A 20216-nucleotide genomic window follows, 5' to 3' on the forward strand; every position below is an offset into this window, starting at 1 on the left:
ACAGCTGTTGCAAAAGTGAAACTTCTTCAGTAACAATTCAATTAACATTTCACTGTATCTTCAACTCTTGAAAAGTAACAATACCAAAGACTAAAACCTGCAGTTAAACAGTGCCATCTACTTTTCATACATGAAGATACACATTCTAGTAGATACATGAGCAAACTTGTGAGTGTTTACAGAACAGAGAATAAGGTATTTCCTTCAGAGGGAAACTCTGAATGGAAGAGGGTAAATCCACACACATATATAGTAGCCTTCCAGAAGACCATAAAAATCTGGTTTTATGCTCAAGCCTGGAGCCACAGCCATGTGACAGAGCCTATTCCTACTCCTGCTCCTTCCTATTCCTACTCCTTCGGAGCCTCCCCGGAGAACGTGTGTTGTTAACACATTTGGGCGTCCCCAAATGTGGCTTATACCTGGCCAATCCTTTCAATCCAGAAGCATCTAAAGCATGGTGAGGTGCACATTCGTATGTATGTATGTATGTATGTATGTATGTATGTATGTATGTATGCATGCATTATTGTGCATCATCCAGAGTCATGAATGTGAGATGAGGCCATTGTATAAATCAAATCAATAAATAAAGCATTATCATTTTTATATGTAGTTTCACAGTCTAAGATTGGGGGAAAGTTAATTCAAATCCCAACCAAGGACCTAAGAATTATTAAGGTAGCATCTAAGAATGTAGTTCCAAGCAGGGTTGTCTTTGGTTAAATTAGGTTGTTCCAGTCCAATAAATTCTATATTTTCAGATATTGAGGGAGTTGTTTAGGTATTGCTCTGAGGGCTCCAATCTCAATTGGTAATTTTTTGTAATTTTTTCCAGTTGCTTTTTCTCAATCCCAGCATCACCTGGTATAGCAACATCAATGAATCAGATTTTCTTCTATTCAATAACTGTTGAATTGAATTTATTATATTTCTACGCCGCGCTTTTCCCAGAAGGGACTCAGGGCGGCTCACAACCCAAGTCAGGGGGGGGGGATAGGGGATACAAATAGGGAAAAAAAGACATAGACAAACAATACCACAATTTTAAAAACAACTCAACAGGCACACCATTCGAGCGGGGACAGGAACTTATCAGCCCCAGGCCTGTCGGAACAGCCAGGTTTTAAGGGCTTTGCGGAAAGCCTGGAGGGTGGTGAGGGTCCGAATCTCCACGGGGAGCTCGTTCCAGAGGGTCGGAGCAGCCACAGAGAAGGCCCTCCTCCGGGTGGTCGCCAGTCGGCATTGGCCAGTGGATGGAATTCAGAAGAGGCCTAATCTGTGGGATCTAATCGGTCTATTGGAGGTAATTGGCAGCAGGCGGTCTCTCAAATACCCAGGTCCAATACCATAAGTGACGACTAGCGCCTTGAAGCGTATCCGAAGACCAATAGGCAGTCAGTGCAGCTCGCGGAGGATAGGCGGCTGCATTCTGGACAAGCTGAAGTCTCTGAATGCTCTTCAAGGGCTGCCCCATGTAGAGCACATTGCAGTAGTCCAGTCTTGAGGTCACAAGGGTACGAGTGACTGTTGTGAGGGCCTCCCGGTTCAGGTAGGGACGCAACTGGTGCACCAGGCGAACCTGGTCACAGCCGACAAGTGGTGTTCAAAAGTCAGCTGTGGGTCCAGGAGGACACCCAAATTGCGAACCCTGTCTGAGGGGCATACTGTTTGACCCCCCAGCCTGAGAGATGGAAAACTTGGCCAATTAGTGGGAGGGAAACACCCCAGCCACTCGGTCTTATCCGGATTGAGTGCAAGCTTGGTAACCCCCATCCAGACCCTAACAGCCTCGAGGCACTGACACATCACGTCAACTGCTTCACTGAGTTGGCACGGGGCAGACAGATACAGCTGTGTATCGTCCGCATACTGATGGTATTTTATCCTGTGCCGTCAAATGATCTCACCCAGCGGCTTCATGTAGATATTAAACAGGAGGGGGGACAGGACCGAACCCTGCGGCACTCCATAATTCAGGGGCCTAGGGGTCGATCTCTGTCCTCCGACCAACACCGACTGCAACCTGTCCGAGAGGTAGGAGGAGAACCACCATAGAACGGTGCCTCCCACCCCCACCTCCCGCAGTCGTCGCAGAAGGATACCATGGTCGATGGTATCGAAGGCCGCTGAGAGGTCAAGGAGCACTAGGATGGAGGCATGACCCCCATCCCTGGCTCTCCAGAGATCATCGGTCAGTGCGACCAAGGCGGTTTCTGTGCTGTAGCCAGGCCTAAATCCCAACTGAAAGGGATCTAGATAATCGGTTTCCTCCAAGGACCGTCGGAGCTGAGAGGCCACCACTTTCTCAACAACTTCCCCACAAAGGGGAGGTTGAAGACTGGACGATAATTAAAACAGCTGGATCCAAAGATGGCTTCTTCAGGAGGGGTCTCACCACCACCACCTTTAAAGCGGGGGGAAAGAGCCCCTCCCGAAGGGAGGCGATAACACCCGCCTGGATCCAGCCCCGTGTCACCTCCCTGCTGTTAGCAACCAGCCAGGAGGGGCACGGGTCCAGCACACATGTGGAGGCACTCACAGTTCCCATGGCCTTGTCCACTTCCTCAGGGGTAACAAGTTGAAAATCAATCCAGAGATGTCGCTCCAGATTCCCCCCTGGTGCCTCGGCTGGCTCTGCGCAATTGGAGTCCAGGTCCACCCGAAGCCGAGCAACTTTATCCGCGAGGAATTGGACGTATTCCTCAGCTCTACCTCGCAAAGGATCACTCGTATCCCTCCTATTCAGGAGGGGATGGGTTATCCTAAACAAGGCGGCTGGGTGCGACTCAGCGGAAGCTATCAGAGTGGCAATATGTGTTCTTTTTGACGTCCTAATTGCCCGAAGGTAAACTCTGATGCAAGATTTTAATAGTGCCGGACTGACTCGGATTTACTGGATCTCCAGCGGTGCTCTAGGCGTCTCTTTTGGTGCTCCATCTCCCGGAGTTCCTCAGTAAACCAAGGAGCCCTCCTGGATCCACTGCCTCGGATCGGCCGTAAAGGCGCAATCCGATTGAGAGCCTCTGACACTGCTGAGTTCCAAGCAGCAACCAGGGTCTCCGCCGGACTGCGGGCGAGGGTATCAGGAACAACACCAAGCGCCGTCTGAAAGCCCAAAGGGTCCATAAGGCGCCTGGGGTGGAACCACCTAATCGGTTCCTCCTCCCTACAGTGGGGGTTTGGCCTCCGAAAGTCAAGCCTCGGTAGGTAGTGGTCCGACCATGACAGGGTAAGATCTCACTGCCCCTCAAACCAAGATCACAACTCCACTGCTCCGAAAGGAATACGAGGTCGAGCATGTGACCCGCCGAGTGAGTCGGGCCCCGGATTACTTGGGCCAAGCCCATGGCTATCATGGAAGCCATGAACTCCTGCGCTCCATCAGAGTGCTCGCCGAGCGAAGGCAAATTGAAGTCCCCAGAACCATAAGCCTGGGAAACTCAATTGCCAGCTCGGCTACTGACTCGAGGAGTGAGGGGAGGGCTGCTGCAACGCTGTTGGGAGGCAGGTACGTTAACAACAAGCCCACTTGACCCGCGAGATCCAACTTCACCAGCAAGGACTCACACCCGACAAGCTCCGGAGCAGGGATCCTACGAGGAGCTAGAGACTCTCAGATAACAATAGCCACACCCCCACCCCTTCACTGGAGTCGCAGCTGATGAAGCACCTGAAAACCCTCTGGGCACATCTCAGTGAGGGGGACTCCTCCCTCTGGGCCCAGCCAGGTTTCAGTAATACCTGCCGGGTCTGCCCCCTCGTCTAAAATTAGGTCCCAGACGAGGGGAGCCTTGTGAACTACAGACCTGGCATTTAGCGACAGCAGCCTGAGACCAGGGTCCTGATTACTCACGCCATCTGGCTTGGAGTGGGACTAATAGGGCCGGAAGGAGGGATCTCTGTGACGTACTCAGCACTCAAGTGTGGGGGAACCCGGTTCCAATCCCAATTCTCACATACACACCCAAGCGCTCGCTCACTCAAACCCCCACAAGAAATTTAAAAAGTTACAACAATATAATATGAACAAAGGGATTACATTAAGTTAAAAAGGTGGGATCATTCACTCACAGTCACACACATTCACACTACATACAAGAGAAATTGTGCAGATGTTAAAAAGATGTTAAAGCTAGGCGAGTAGATCCTTATGTAGAAACGTAAGTACATGGAACGAGGCACAATAGGCCGGTCAAGGCCGGCGAGATATAAGGGAGATAGAATAACCTCTTTCTCTGGTAGTCTAATATAAGAGGAGCAATAGTCCAGGTGGCTAAAATAAAGTTCCTGAGATGGTAATGGTAATGGCCGGTGATGGTCGTAATAGTTGTCATAGTCCGGGAACGAAGATATAAAACTAGGAGTCCAACAGGCTAGGTCCATAAAAATGAACTGGGGGAGCCAGCTAACATAGGTAATAAAGGTGGAATACCGCAAATACCTCCAAGCGACCACAGTCCACAGCGTCATAGTAAAGAGGCTTAGATGGAATAAACAGGCACTCTCCCCATTGGTAGTCCAGGGGTCGCAATAGGAGGTAATAAAGCTGTCAATGCTGGTAGTCCACAAGCCGTGAAAGATGGTAATACTGGCAGCAGTTGGAGCCAAGATAACCAATCCAAAAGTCCTAGAAATATGCTTGAGGGCAGTCAAATGGTTAAAGCCCAAGATGATAAGGGACCAATATTGATGGGGGGGGACAGCGTTGGTGGAAGTGTTGATGGAGAAGGCAGCGTTGGTAGAGGGAATAGTGTTGTGGGGGGGGGGGCTATAATGATGGAAAGAGCCACGATGGAAAAAGCCACATTGATAGCAAAAGCAGCGTTGGTGGAAGGAGCAGCATTGTTTAAGGAGGCAGCGTCGTTGGAAGAACTGAACCAAATATGAGGGGGGTGGAAATCCAGAGAAGGCAACGGCAACGGCAGGCTCAGCCAGAAGCCCGATTCGCCTGCTCTGGGTAGGAGTCCTGTTTGATCTCCTCCTTTCTAAAGGCTGGCAAGGCAGGCAGTAGTTGGCCAGCACAGTCCATACCACCTTAAGAGGCTCACCAAGTTCACCCCACTGTAACAGCTGGAAGGGGAGGATTGAAAAACCCTGCAGATGCTCAAACCGCCGCAAAATGTTTTCAAAGCCTCCGTTTTCCTTACAGGGCCGCCATTCTCACCGCTAAAGACATCGGGACGCGCTGGAGTTTTTGATATCCAAGGCTGGTCAAGGACGCCGGTTCCCTTCAAGTTTCGGTCCACACAGACCCCCTGAAGGTCGCTCATCTCGGAGGCCTCAGAAAGAGCGGAACAAAGCCAATTCCTGGAATTCCCCAGCGCTTTTTCGCCAGCTTTTTAGTCGCCATTCCGTTCTCTCGCACATGCGAGAGTTATATAAGAAATGTTATGAAAAACTTATCTGTTTGAATCTTAGCGTCCCGTAAGATCTTAATCTGCTCGTTTTCCAAAACCTTCTTAACTTCTTGGTTTTACTATTCAAAACTAAACCTCTAATAGTTTCCAATGAATAATTTTGGCAACTTGATCATGACCCTGCTTATAAAAAGTTTGTGATATATTGCTTTAGTCACTGATCAAATGGTCAATTGTTTCATCCTTTTCACTACAATGGTGACATTTGTTGTTGTCTGTTACATGTTGAATTTTCACCTTCTTCCTTTCCAGACCAATATGGTCACGTATGCCTTAGAGGCCTAGACACCCTCTGCCTTGACTGCTGCAATGAGCTCTAGATGGGGTTGCCTTTGAAAAGTATTCAGAAGTGTCAACTGGCTCAAAATGCAGTGACCTGCATTATTTATTCTAGATTTGCACATGTGTCACCCCTCCTGCAGTGGCTCGATTGTCTGGTGATTTGCTTCCAGGTCCAATTCAAGAAGCGGATTATCACTTTTAAAGCCTACAAGTTGGGGCAGGTTATTTGAAGGACAGTCTTTTCCCAGTTCCACCTACCCAACCCACCAGAGACTGTAGGCAGGGAATGCTAAGAATCCCCTTTCCTAAGAAGGTCTATATCCTGGGATAATAAAGAAGGCTCTTCTCCATGGTAGCTCCTTCCTCTGTGGAACTGTTCTGACCGAGGCTTCCCGAGGGCATGAAGCAAACTCCTGGTCCCGACAAAAAACCCTTTTATTAATTTACTGTGAATTCTGCTCATTCACATCCTTTCAAGGGAGGATTTACAGTCCCAGACCTTATCTGGCTTGGAGAGCTGCCAGGCCGATATCTGCAAAACCTGGCAAGGAGTCACGAACCAATTAAGCCAACTAATTGTGTCCTGCAAACTCCACTCTCCTTTCGCTCCTCTTTTATTTCCTCTAGGAGGGGCCATTCATCATCCACCTGTGGCCTTACTCCCAACTCGACCCATTCTTTAGCTGTTCCCTTCATCTGGCAACTGTGCGCATGCGCACACTGGGAATAGGCTCCAACTGTTCGTCTGTCTCACTGATGCCTGACTCTGAAGGCAGCTGATAGCTGGCATAGGGCTCTGATCCCCTCTCTGCCTCCAATACAGAGCCCTCCCCAGATGCCAGGACTGGCCCATGTTCCTCCACAACCTACTCACTACCTCTGGCAGGCCACAACAGGAAACTCATACCTGCAAAAATAAGATTGGGCCTCCACGTTAACACTCCTTAAGTGTTAAATGTGTTCAGGCCCTGAAGACATGGTTTTGTCAGCAGGCCTAGAAATCCCCAGGGTGATATGGAGCACATCAAGTAGTTGTTTTGATTGCTGTTGCTGGGGGTTGTGATTGTTTTTGTATTGGGGTTTTATTTATATAAGCCACCTGGAGACACCATGAATGAGTTGGGCTGACATATACATTTTCTAAATAATTAGGTGTGCACTCAAGGAGGCAGAAGAGAAACCATTAGAAGGAAGTTATTGGTTTTTGGAAGCACTGAATAATGGAAAGTTCTATGAAAATGAGATTCATTTTATTTGATCTATTCTTTCTGTTCACAAAAAAGGAGGATCTTTAATATACCATCATATTCCTAAAATCCCTAATATAAAAAGTAAAAACTAGAAAAAGCAAAGAAAGATTTGAACTTCAGCATGGTAGGTGATTATATGCAGTGCACTTATATCTGAGCTAAAGAGGTTTATTGCAAGCCTCTCAGCTTTTTGACCATAATTACACATTACATAATTCTCATTAGCTATCCTGCAAATGGACAGTTTTGTAAGACACTCTAGCACCCAAATTAGATCCCGTCATCTTGTTAAACAAAACCACAACTGGGTCTACGAAAACAGATATTGTTTTAACTAAATCAATTTATTTGTTATTTCTGGACAAGATGCCTTCTCAGCAGCCATTAAGAAATATATTTTCAGTAAAAGAGCATCACAACCTTTTCATCATGCTCTTTAGTAAAAGCTCCCTTTTCAGCATTTCTAGGTATGTAAATGAAGGAGCCATTGCCTTTTGTTTTAAGTTAAAAAAAGTTCAGAACATTATATGTTGTCACGTATTTACATCCTTTCCTAGAAGAATAAGTAAGAGGTCTTAACAGAGAGTTAAGTTCAGAGCAGAGGATTTTTACTGCTATGTTCTTGTCTCTGGAAAGATAATAAGGTGCCTAAGTTTCTTCTGCAAGAGCAGCTGTTCTTCCCCATTCCTTATATAATCAGCCTTCATTTACTTGCTTCTCAGAGAATTATGCAACAACATCCCAATATTATGGGATTAATTAAGGGAAAACCTTTTCAGGTATTAATAGAATTGCACAACTGGCCACATTGGTTGCCCTATTGGTTCACTAACTTTATTGCAAGGTGAATCAAAACAGAGCTGAGAGTGGACACCTTTTAGGCAAACCAAGTGTGGGAATTTTAAAAATAATGAAGATTCAGACAATTCCTATTCCATACAGGTAGAATAGAAGTGGTGAATGAATAGGATACATGTTCTACCCATCTCAGTAAGTAAGCAAGCAAGTAGATCTATCTAATCGTGCCAACTACTGTAATTCAAAGCTCCCTGAATTTCTTGGTAAGAGTTGAGGCATGCATTTAAAAAGAGATTCACATATAAATAAATCATTTGAAATTAAGAGATCTCTTAAGCACTAGCCTTTCAAATAAAAATCGAAAGTATATCCCAAATGATTATCTTTATATGAAAGTAAATCTTCATTCACAATACACAGTAATAATCATACTCACAGGTATGCAAGCATTCCGTTACAGTAGTAGCATCGATAAGATAACCATTGCAAAGGCGGCAGGTTATATGGGCATTGATGTCCCAAAGTTTAATTTTTCTTGTCAGCATCTTTGGTGTCTGTAAGAAAACCAGGACAGACAGGTATTTGAGATATGAATGTCTACTTCTTTTAAAATATCTGACCTTCATAATAAGCCTTGAATGCAGGAAAGAAATTAAAATGATCGAAACAGTTTTCTTCTCCAAAAGAACTTATTTGGGGAAAAACACGGGTGGTTTAAGAATCATGTATAATCATAAAGCTAAAGACAATGCAACAACTGTTATTCTGGGCGTTACACTGCAAGATGTATGGCATTCCACACCACAAACTTTAAATCAACCTACTTTTCAGAAACAGCAAATAAGGTGAATACACTAGTTTTATCTGTAAACCATATTCTGGAAAGTCTTTCAGAAAATGCTAAGCTCCTAAAAAAAATCTATAGTTTTCTGAATCGTATTAGTAGTGTAAGAAAAAGCCAACTCTAGTCAACATATCTTTTCAGATGATTGATTTTTACAAGAATGTACATATAAGATAAACTGTAGAGCATTCGGGGAAAACTAAGTTTCTTACTTAAATATGTTTAGGCATTAACTCCCCACTTTTAAACTATACAGCAATAACTTAAAGTAGTTTCCACAAATTGAAAAATAAGTGCAAAATAATCATTATTTGGGAAAGTCTTCACCAGGTAGACAATTAAAAAATAAATGTCAGATGCTGCATCCTAACTATGCAACTCTTTGCTTCTTTAGTTTTAAATATACCGATCTGTATGATTTTAGCTATCTCTTTTCCTACTTGTGATTTTACTGTTTGTTGTTTTAAAATCTATAAACAGCTTTAAAATTTGAAATTGTTAGTTATCTTGGGATCTCTTCTGGATAAAAAGGTAATTTAGAAAGTCCTATATAAATGTTTATAAAAAACATTCACATCTATCAGAAATAACATAAAAACATCTGCTTTTATTTTCTCACTGGGGAAAACTGCACTAGAGGAAATGAAATAGAGTACTAAATAATAAAGACAGGAGGAAAGTATTTTTACCATCTGCTGCAATGAGTTTCTACACGGCAGGTGTCACCAAACTAAGATGTTTTCAATAAAAATTGCTGAGACGTTTTGGCTGAAAAGTTGGAAATTTTTGCAACTTAGTCTTATAATATAATTGCAATTAAGACAGTCAATATGTTTATGACCTTAAGATCAGAATACCTAAAACCAGTGGGTTTTTTTCATATTATACATAGCCAGCTCAATTAGCAGCTTTTCTTCCCCTTCTTTCATTTTATGTCACTAAAAAACACTTGCAGCTTCTTCCCCCCCACACACCCCTATCTTTTTCTGAGCTGCTTTAACAGAGGAGAAGATGTGGCAGGCAGCCAGCTTTCCCTAGTTAGCTGGCTGTTGGGAGCCTCACCCCTGGAGTTGGGACAGGGAGGGACCCTGGGGGAGATTTATGGGAAAGGTAGTTCCCCAGGAGAGCGAATTAAATTAGAGTGCTGGAGAGGGGACTACAGATTCCAGCAGCTCAGAGAGAGAAAGGGAGGGGCAGCATCAGAAAAGGTGATTGGGGGGAAAAAAGTATTAAAAGGACTGAGAGGAAACCAAAAATGGAATACTACTATGGGCTAGATTCCTTTGGAATGAGAGAAAAATTGCAACCCCAAGGGAGAGCAACTGTTATATCTCGGCCTGGAGACTGTATCCTAGCTGCCATGAGCGGGGTGGCATTCTTATCCAAAGCATGGTTCCAGAGTAGCTGCATAGTAGCTGCAGAGCCGAGATGCCATAGTGGTTAGAGTGCTGTACTGCAGGCTACTTGAGCTGACTGCAATTCGGCAGTTCAAATCTCACCGGCAAAAGGTTGGCTCAGCCTTCCATTCTTCCAAGGTGGGTAAAATGAGGAGCCAGATTGTTGGGGGAAATAGGCTGACTCTGTAAACCACTTAGAGAGGGCTATAAAAGCACTATGAAGTGGTATATAAGTCTAAGTGCTATTGCTATTGCTAACTTTGGTTCAATTGATCTCCTGAGCCATTGTCCCTGGCTGGAAGAAGTGGACTCCATAAGCCTCTCATTGGGCTTACAGAGGACATGTCTGGAAGACAACAGGATCAGCGAGGGACCATTTGGCCAAAGGACAGTCTTTGGGACCTATTTGCGTGTTTCAACTGAACCCTCCAACCTTTATGCTGGCCGTTACTGAGCCACATCAGAGGAACTGGGACATTTTTCATTTGAGCAATGTTGTTCACCATAAGGTTTAGCATTTGATGCTATTGTGCTGTTTAATCAGATTTTATCTTGAGGGCCCCCGTTTTAATGTATTTGTTATGTCGCTGTGTGTCTATTGCATTGATGCTTGTTGCCATTATCTATAGTTGTTGCTTAATTTGATTTTATTTTAAGGACCACTATTTTAATTTGCTTGCTGGGTTATTGTGTGTTTATTGCACCAGTGCTTGTTGTTACCTGTAGTTGCTGTTTAATTTGATTTTTTTTTCTTAACAGCCATTATTTTAATTAAAGCTCATAATTCTCTCCAAGATGTGTTGGTATGCCTGGGCCAGGTGAGGCTGGTCACCTGGGAAAAGGGATAGAAGGACCAGATTGCTAGCACCCCCTTTGGGGAAAGCACTGCATATATTTATATAATCCCTTGCTTTTTTATCAAACATATATGAAATGATTTAGATGTAACTAGAACCAAAAACCAAGAGTGAGTAGAAAAAAGGCAAAATCTTCAAATAATTTACATTCCTTTTCCATTCTCCCTTCAGAGGATTTCTTCAAAATGCTAATTTATTTTAAATAAAAATGTACGCACATCAAGCAAAATATTTTTATGTTAAAATTCAAGGAATTCTGCATGTCTCAAGGCCTGAGGCATTCACACAAAATTGTGATGTGAGCTTATCATATCACTGATAGAATATAAATATAATAGCTAACCAAAAAAACCTCTTTTATTTGCTTATCTTCTTTTCTCTAGGATCAGCCAAATGTTTATATAATAAGATTTAACCATTATCATTCCCTCACCAGCTAATGTACCAATTAATTACCCATTGTGCAAAGAAGTAAACAAAGATGCAAGTCATCTACTTAATCCAAAGTACAATGAAACATATTTTCCAAAATCCACAATCAAGTAAACAATGTACCATGGATCTGAGATTCCAATGCCCAGAGGTAAAAATTGAACAAGTTAAACTAATCCTCAAAGAATGTAACTTAATCCTACCTAATCTATGAAAATAGAAAATTCAATTGCTTCAGGAAAACCAAGGCATGAATTGAGTTTGGACTAGCAACTGTAATGGTTCAATCTGCAATCAGGAGTACCATATTTAATAATTCAATTGTCAGATAATTTACAATTTACAATCCTCATAGCAATAGCACTTAGACTTATATACCGCTTCATAGGACTTTCAGCCCTCTCTAAGCGGTTTACAGAGTCAGCATATCGCCCCCACAATCTGGGTCTTCATTTTACCCACCTCGGAAGGATGGAAGGCTGAGTCAACCTTGAGTCGGTGAGATTTGAACCGCCGAACTGCAGATAGCTGTCAACTGAAGTGGCCTGCAGTACAGCACTCTACCCACTGTGCCACCTCGGCTCTCATCCTAGTCTGTTGCTGACTTCTTTGATATCTTAAAAATTAAACCCTCTCCAATACTATTTCTGTGAAAAACTGTGTCTTCTGTTGAGCAAGTGGAAAAGCAATTTTCACTGAAAAATGGCACCAAGAAAATATTACATTTAAGAGTTCATTGCATCTGAAAATGCAACTATGAAACAAATATGGACTGATATTTTATATCAAGATATTAATGATATTAATGGATACACACACACACAGACACACATGTTGGTCTTTTCCCGTGTAAGATTGGGATTGTCTTGGCAATGTTTCAGCGAGGTCTCACTCGCCATCAATTTATCAGCAATAGTTGTTGTCATTGTTGTTATTCCCCCACCAGCAAAAAATTGCAGTGCTTGCTTTCAGAGAAAGTCAATCAACACAACCATTTTGTTCATTTCCTTATTTTTGCCTTCTTACACAATACATATATTTAAAACCTTGCACTTGGCCTAATTTCTCAACTGAAGAAAACAAGTTTATATATACTGTACCTACAATGTATTGATTTGCATAGTTTTCTTTTATTTCTAAATCATGTGGAAGACTTCACTTCTTTTCCATGTTTCACCAACTGTGTAAAGATGGCTATTTTACATGATGCTAGCATGAAAATGAGACTGCAGCAATTATTTTATAAATCTGTGTGGCTTGCACATTTGTGTAAATGCAGTTATCAAAGTACTATTTCTAAAATATTAGTGACCAATCCTAAACTGGTAGATCGTCTGTTGGGTTCACTAATTCCCAAATTATAGCTACAGGAAAGAACAGGCATTTTATTTTGAAAGGTTCTGTAAGCTGAATGCCCACCCACAGAGTTGACTGTATACCCCATTGCTTTATGAGTCACTTTATGTGACTAGTAGCTCAGATGAACTTCCTTTTCAACAGTTTCTGCAGAAAGCTCCTTTCAGAGGTGTGTCTACATTGAATGCAGCTGAACCTTTCACTTGATCTGCATGGGAAGTGAAGCAATTTTCCCATAGATTTATTAAGTGTTTCAATTTCCCCATAGATTTATCAAGTATTCCTTGTTAACGATTACATTATTTTGACTATTGTTCCTCCGATGACTAACCTAACTACTAAAAACTTGCTTGTTAAACTTTATGCAACATGTCAAAATCACTAGCATGAAAGAGCACTTGCCAATAACAAAAATTCCCTAATTCCTATTAGCAGGATAAATGATATGGGAAAATTCAAATATTTCCTGTGATTTACATTTAAATAGGTTTTAGTCCAACTGAAACACTTTCACACATCAAATATTATGATTAAAACAATGAAATTATTCCTTTTTAGTTTCAACACAGCTATCACACTGTAGCACTTGAAGCCAATATAAAAACAGCTTATACCTGGCCTGGGGGGAAAAACAGGATGTTCACATTAGAAATATTGTAGCCATATTAGGAGAAACCATAGCAATTTTTCTTGTATATATCAAAAATAAACATATCCTAAAGAGAAAAGGTTTTGAGTTTTTTTTCAGAACACCCTTTAGATACTTTTATATGTAATTCTTCACATACTGAGGGGAAAATATTTTTTTTCTTTAAGCATACCTCTTAAAACAGCATTTCTTTTCAGTGTCTGCCATCCAGAGACCTGAAAAGATAGAAAAACAAATCTGAAAATGAACACTGTAACTACTTAGAATACACTGAAGGAAATTCAACAGTATTTATTAATAGAAAAATAATAGATGAAGAAATATTTGTTTTTAACATGAAAATGATTAATTTCTGCTGGAAATCAGTGGCTACAATCTAGTATGAATTAAATATTGCTAAATAAAACTGATGCCATTCTTTCTACCACCACATGGTGACAGATATGTGATGAGTAATGTTTTTCTATTAAACTTTCGTCAGCTTAAAATCAAGTAGATTTTGACCTAACTTTGATATCAAAAAGCCAGTGCATTTTGTTAAGTAAAATAGTGCATTCAGTAAAACATCTCCCAAGATCCATACAATGCTAGTTCATTCCAGTATTTAAAGGTCTAAATATATTTCTTGTATCAAATTAAATAATTTATCTATGCTGCCAAAATGTATTCTTACGTTTATATTCCATATGTTTTCCCGAGGAAAAGACAAACACAATTTCAGCTCTATGCAAAACAATCTTTAACTCAAAATGAGCAAACAACAGCATGGCACTTGACCTTAATTACTTAAAATGGTCTAAAGGAGGTACTCAAGAGCTAATAAAACTATTAACTAATAATGAGAGTTAGTAATAAATAGGAGGCCCCTAGAAAGGGCTGTTCACTTTTTCCTGGATAAGAAGACTGTTTCTGAACAAGTTCAGCTTTAACTTACAGCTTCAATCCCAGTTTTGAAAAGTGTTTTTTGCAAATACTGTGTGCATTCTATCACTTCTCCAGCTCCTGTGCACATAGTATGCCTTTTGACCAAAATTTCAGAAACAAGATCGAAGACCATGTAAAGAAATATCTTGAGAGGACTTTTCAATGTTTCCTTAATTCTGTCAAAATAAAGCCCAAGTCTTCAGAATGAACTACAACCGAGCACAATTGGCCAAAGTATACACAAATAGCCTTCAGAATTATTATCCTTTTTAAATGAAAGAAACGATTCATCTTCAAGGTCTACAAGATTTCATAGATCTTCCAAGTTCTGCCTTTCAGCAAAGTCACTGGATATACAGGATATATACAAGATGATTAATATTAATCACAACTTAATTTAATATTTTTAGTTGGATATCTATTATCCAACAAAAAGGTACCACTCATGGACTTACATTTGGCATTATGTAAGTAAACACCTATAAATATGGGACCAATGATTTTCAAAAATTCTTCTATTATAAAAGGATAATACAGCTAGGACTGGTTATGGCCCACTGCTGAAATGGTTAAGGTATTTTATTGGGAAGAAATCACCTGCTGCAGTTACTTATACAGGTATTCCTCAACTTACTACCACAAATGAGCCCAAAATTTTTGTTATTAAATAAGGCATTTGTTAAGTGAGTTTTGCCCCATTTCATGACCTTTCTTGCCACAATTGTTAAGTGAATCACTGCAGTTGTTGAGTTAGTAACCTAGTTTGCAAAAGGGGATCATGTGATCTTGGGACACAATAACTGTCATAAATATGAACCTGTTAACAAGAATCTGAATTTTGATCACATAATCATGAAGATGCTTCAAAGGCCGCAAATGTGAAAAACGGTCATATGTCAGTGCTATTGTAACTTTGAATGGTCACTAAATGAACAACAGTAAATTGAGAACCACCTGTAGATTTTATGTTTCTTACAATAGATCTGCATATATACATCAATGCACTTTTCAAGAGTACGGAAACATTTTACCACACTTGGCTGAATCCTTAATAAGATTATTTGCAAAAGCTATTAACAAATGAGTCCTAGGCGCTCTGATAGTAAGCTGATTCTCTAATAAACATTTGGTTTAGTTCACATTGCTGATGGGTGTTACATACATGCACAGAAATACATGCATACGTAAACCCATCTACAAGACAGTGGCGGTTAAAAGTTCATGTATTTTTGCCACACATTTTTCTCAATAAAAAAATTGATAGATGTAATGTTTTGGATTCTTTTTTTAGTTTTCTTTATTTTGCTTTAGGACTTGGGTAGAGAACAAATCACATTTAGGTCATATTTATGCAGAAATTTCAAAATTTCAAAAGGGTTCACAAATTTTTAAGCATCACTATAGTGTGTGTGTGTGTGTGTGTGTGCGCGTGCGTAAGTTTTGACTAAACAATCACAAATGACCAATTAAGCATCATTTGTTCAAAAACACCCATTATTATATAATCATGTACCATTTCCTTCACCTTCTTCTCAGCATCCTTTAGTGAACAGATGGTGCCAAATGAATGGATCAGAACTGCCTGGTTAATTAAGTGGTGTAAAAAAGTCTAGCCTCATTTGCCTGCAAAGAGGATAAGCACAGTGGGAGGGAAGAAGACGGATTTCAACTTCCCCTAGTCATATTGTCACTCAACCTAAGTAAGCTGTTGACCAAACCCTGCAGTTCTTACTTTTTGAATGGAAAGAAGATACAAGCCCATATCCAAAATGGAAATGATGGGCAGAGTTCAACTTATCAGGTCATCCAAAAGCTAACTGAAAAACAACTCTATGGAAACACTGGAATCTTTTGAGACTTCAAAAATGGGGCTTACTAATTTTGGGGACAAATGAGTAAAAAGTCATTTGTCTGTAGCATAGTATATAGCATTATACTACATATTAATAGAATTCTGATTCTAGTAGTATAACTATCGTAAAACTAGAAACAATGAAATATTGTTAAGGGGAAAACATTCAAGTACAAAAAAGGGCTCCAGATGGCTTAGCATTTTTTTTTTCAAAGATTCTGAGTGTGGATGGATGGATGGTTGGATGGACAGACAGAGAACTGCATGACACTACAACTTCAATCTCTCCTACAGTTTACTAAGGTGTGATCAATGCTCCCAAAATCCTTGAAAGGAGAAGTTGTGGCGTGTAAAAAAAAAGTGTTCATGTGCCAATATCAACTTCCTCTTAGAAATATTGCAGTTTCTGAATATCTCAGAGACATTGTTCCACCCATTTAAACTTTCTGCAAATCTACGAGAAGTCTTTCATCAGCAACTTGTTCAATTCACTTAATAATACAAGCAGCTTTATGAAGACAGCTCTGGCAAATTTAAGCTCTTTTGTGAAAGCGTGCCAGTAATAAAAATAAAAAAGTGACAGGTTAAGATGAAAAGTAAACTCTATCATAAATTCAGAAACAGAGTTAGCTTTCTTTTACACCTGGAATGCATACTATGTCCTGGTGGTCTTACTATCCAAGTTTGAACCTGCTTAACTTTTTGAGATCAGCTAAAATTGATTAAGCACTGCAACATACATGTTTGTATAACATATGGAGTCCACAGTTTTTGGTACAATTCACAGAATTTCTCCCAGAATTGCAACTAAAATCTCTTTTAAAAATGGCACAGCAAGAAAATAATTAAATAATCATATTAAGTGATCTTGATTAAAGTTTAATTAAATTTAAATTTAATATTTTATTCTGGTGACTTTTACTACTTTTTTTTCTCTAGTCCTACTTCTTGGCTGTGCAGGTTCTGGTAAGGCAACGAAAAAATAAGAATAACCGTTAGCCTAAAAACCTAGTTCAATTACTTGTTCAATTGCTTTAATAGGAGAGCTGACACTAGGACAGGGCTTCCTTAATCAGAGATACAACAAGTAGCTTGCTTCTTGTACTTCCTTTACACAGATACTTAATTTGAATTACTGTTCTTCAAGAGGTCTCAACACCAAAGAAGTACAACAGGAGCAAACCACTTTACACTCTCCAAGTGCTTTAGATTACACTTCATAGAGTCTGTAAATTATTGGTCATTTTAACTGTGGATTATAAAACTTAAAGTGCAATAAAAATAGAGGGTACCACCACATAGTCTGGAGAAGCAGAAAAGAAAACTTAAGGGAGTGATATAAATCTGACATAATTAAATAAATAAGCCAGAAACTGATTTTGCATCGAATCACAAAAAATCTCTACTGAATCTGGTTTTCTAAAATTACCAAAGTATTTTTAAAATGCAAAATTATTCCACCACTCTGCCCATAGTATGAAAGTTCTCCCCAAAGATTAATGAGCACAAAATATGAAATATACTAAGCCAACAAGCAACAACAACAAAAAAGGAAACACAGTGGTGAAAACGCAAGATGGAATTTAATAAGAGAAAAAGCACTGTGAGAGATGGCCTTGACATATTTCTGAGCTCCAGAGGACCTAGTTATTTATGGAAGAAAAGTATGCCTACCAGCCAAAACAGAATTAAATCAATCCCCAAGATCTTAACAATGGACTTATGGTATACAAGCAAATAAAAGCGGCTTCTGTGACACATAAAGCTAAAGGTTTGAAGAGTTTTAAAAGCCTTTGCAAAAACTGAAGTGAATCTGCATAGACAACTGCTATGAAGTACAAATTAACAAGTACAGTATACTCTTTTGGAGCTCATCCTCTCAAGCGTCCTATCCTGTTTTGAATCAAATGTTTATTCATGAGAACTGGAAGCGCAAAATGTAATAATACATTTCACGTTCATGGTAAAGTCACGTTCATGGTACTGTTCTTCCCATCTGATCATCTTTACAATTCAAAAAGTCTTTATTAAACTAATGAGATTGCCATCTTGCTAGTCCTCAAGGGCAGCTTGAGAAGATTCATTCCCAACTTGGGATGGAAATTCTGGCGTTCTGAAATATTAAAGGATAATATGGCAGGATATTCTGGTTCGGGTATAAAGTTCCTTGGCTCATAACTATGTCCTACTTTTGCTTTGTTGCAGAGTTTGTGACATAATAGAATGACTTAAGGTGCACCAAATGTTTCAAAATTCCTTAAAAAATTATCAGTTAACTAAAAATACCATAAAAGTGGTTTTACAGCATACAGAAAACTTTTCTAAATTCTTCTGGTAGGGCTGGTTACAAACAAATAAGCAATAAAATTTCATACATGAAGTTTACCCTACAATACAATGATTATACATTCTGAGTTTGCAATCATTTGCATACTTATCCAGGAATAAATATTAACTGAATGTAAATTGACACACATACAATGTATTTTGAATACAGCAATCCAATTTCTTTTAGGCGCCAATTCTTGTGCTACAGAGAGATTAACTGCTGCAACTATTTTTAAGCTAATTTGTGTAAGGGTTCAAATGTCAATTCTCTCCCTAAAGCAAGAAGTGAAATGCCAGAATTTCCTTGAGTCTGCCCAGTATTTTAAAATTCTAAAATAAAATAAAATGAAACTCTTAAGATCTTGAGGATTAAAAGTCCAATATGCAGTAACCAAAGTTGACTACATTAAATTAGACAAATCAAGATACGAGTCCAAGTAAAATTCTGTATGATTAATGTTGAATAGATAAAAACCATCTTGGATGAAAAATTTTAAGAAGGAAACAAGTCTTTTCGAAACAAGTCAACAAAACAAACTTTTACACAAAGGAATTTTGGCCCTATTGCAAATTATCCTGAAAATATCATTACACTATTACTCCAGGCTACTGTAAGTAAGTCCTCAACTTAAAATCATTTGTTTACTGATTGTTTGAAGTTACAACAGCACTGGGGAAAAAAAGATTTATGATCGGTTTCCACACTTCCGATGGTTAGAGTATCCACATGGTCACATGATCAAAATTTTGGTGCTTGACAACTGGCATATAAGAAACTATTAAGAAATGGGGTGGTGGGTTAATGATCACTGCTTTCATTTCTGCTTCTGTGTCATACTTTAAGCAGCAGATTATAAAATAGTTATCTTTAACATAGGTTAGGAAGATTTACTCTCTGGACAACTGCCTCAGTGAGATACCTGCTCTAAGCAGCAACACTTGAATTTTAGTATTTCAGAAAAACATAGGCAACAAGAAGTGAATTTATATATTTATATTTATGCTTGTATATAGTCAGAAAGCTGCATGCAAACTCCCAGCAGCATTTTGCAGCTCCAAGTTCCATCCCAAGATCAGAACACGAAATTCCACCATGCAATATTTCTCCCCCACCTGGTCAGCACACACAAGATGATAAATTTCTTTTTAAACAAAACATTTTCAGACCCGTTTCCAGCTATCACACATCTTTTAGACTTGGATAGTACTGCTACCAAGGGATGCGGTGGCTCAGTGGCTAAGACACTGAGCATGTCGAACAGAAGGTCGGCAGTTCACCTGTTCGAATCCTTAGCGCCAGGGGTGGGTTTCTCGCCCCGTTCCAACCGGTTCGGTTGGAACGGGGCCGGCAGCGTCCTCGTGCACGCGTGCAGTGCACGCATGCGTACTAGCGCCTGTGCGATGCTCCAGCTGCTCCTGGAGGATCGCGCAGGCGCTGTATGCGTCCTGCGCATGCGTGGAAGCGCAGAACTCGTCAAAACCGGGTAAGAAACGTGGGGGGGGGCGGGTAGACCTTTCGCCGTTCCCGGAAGTTACTTACTTCCGGGTTCACCGACCAACCGGTTCGCGGGGACCGCCGCGAACCGCCTGAAACCCACCCCTGCTTAGCGCCATGGAACAGAGTGAGCTCCTGTTACTTGTCCCAGTATCTGTCAACCTACCAGTTCAAAAGCACATTAAAAATTCAAGTATAAAAATAGGAACCATCTTTGGTGGGAAGGTAACAGCATTCCGTGCACCTTCGGTGTTTAGTCATGCTGGGGCCACATGACCACGGAGACGACTTCAGACAGTGCTGGCTCTTTGGCTTTGAAACAGAGATGAGCA

General features: G+C 40.4%; 1 protein-coding gene across 3 annotated transcripts in view; it reads right to left on the reverse strand.

Annotated features, from left to right (window-relative positions):
* The window catches only part of PCGF3 (polycomb group ring finger 3), a 29037-nt gene extending 15515 nt beyond the window's left edge, over window positions 1-13522 (reverse strand). For all 3 annotated transcript variants that reach the window (XM_032214298.1, XM_032214295.1, XM_032214297.1), the window contains exons 1-2: window positions 13458-13522; window positions 8187-8304 (exon numbers count right to left, since the gene is read on the reverse strand). In XM_032214298.1, coding sequence (XP_032070189.1) covers window positions 8187-8295 — 109 coding nt within the window. In that variant the 5' untranslated portion in view covers window positions 8296-8304; window positions 13458-13522. The remainder of the gene's footprint in view (window positions 1-8186; window positions 8305-13457) is intronic.
* Between the last annotated feature and the right edge of the window lie 6694 nt (window positions 13523-20216).

The sequence above is a fragment of the Thamnophis elegans genome, chromosome 3, assembly GCF_009769535.1.
Source record: "Thamnophis elegans isolate rThaEle1 chromosome 3, rThaEle1.pri, whole genome shotgun sequence".
NCBI lineage: Eukaryota > Metazoa > Chordata > Lepidosauria > Squamata > Colubridae > Thamnophis > Thamnophis elegans.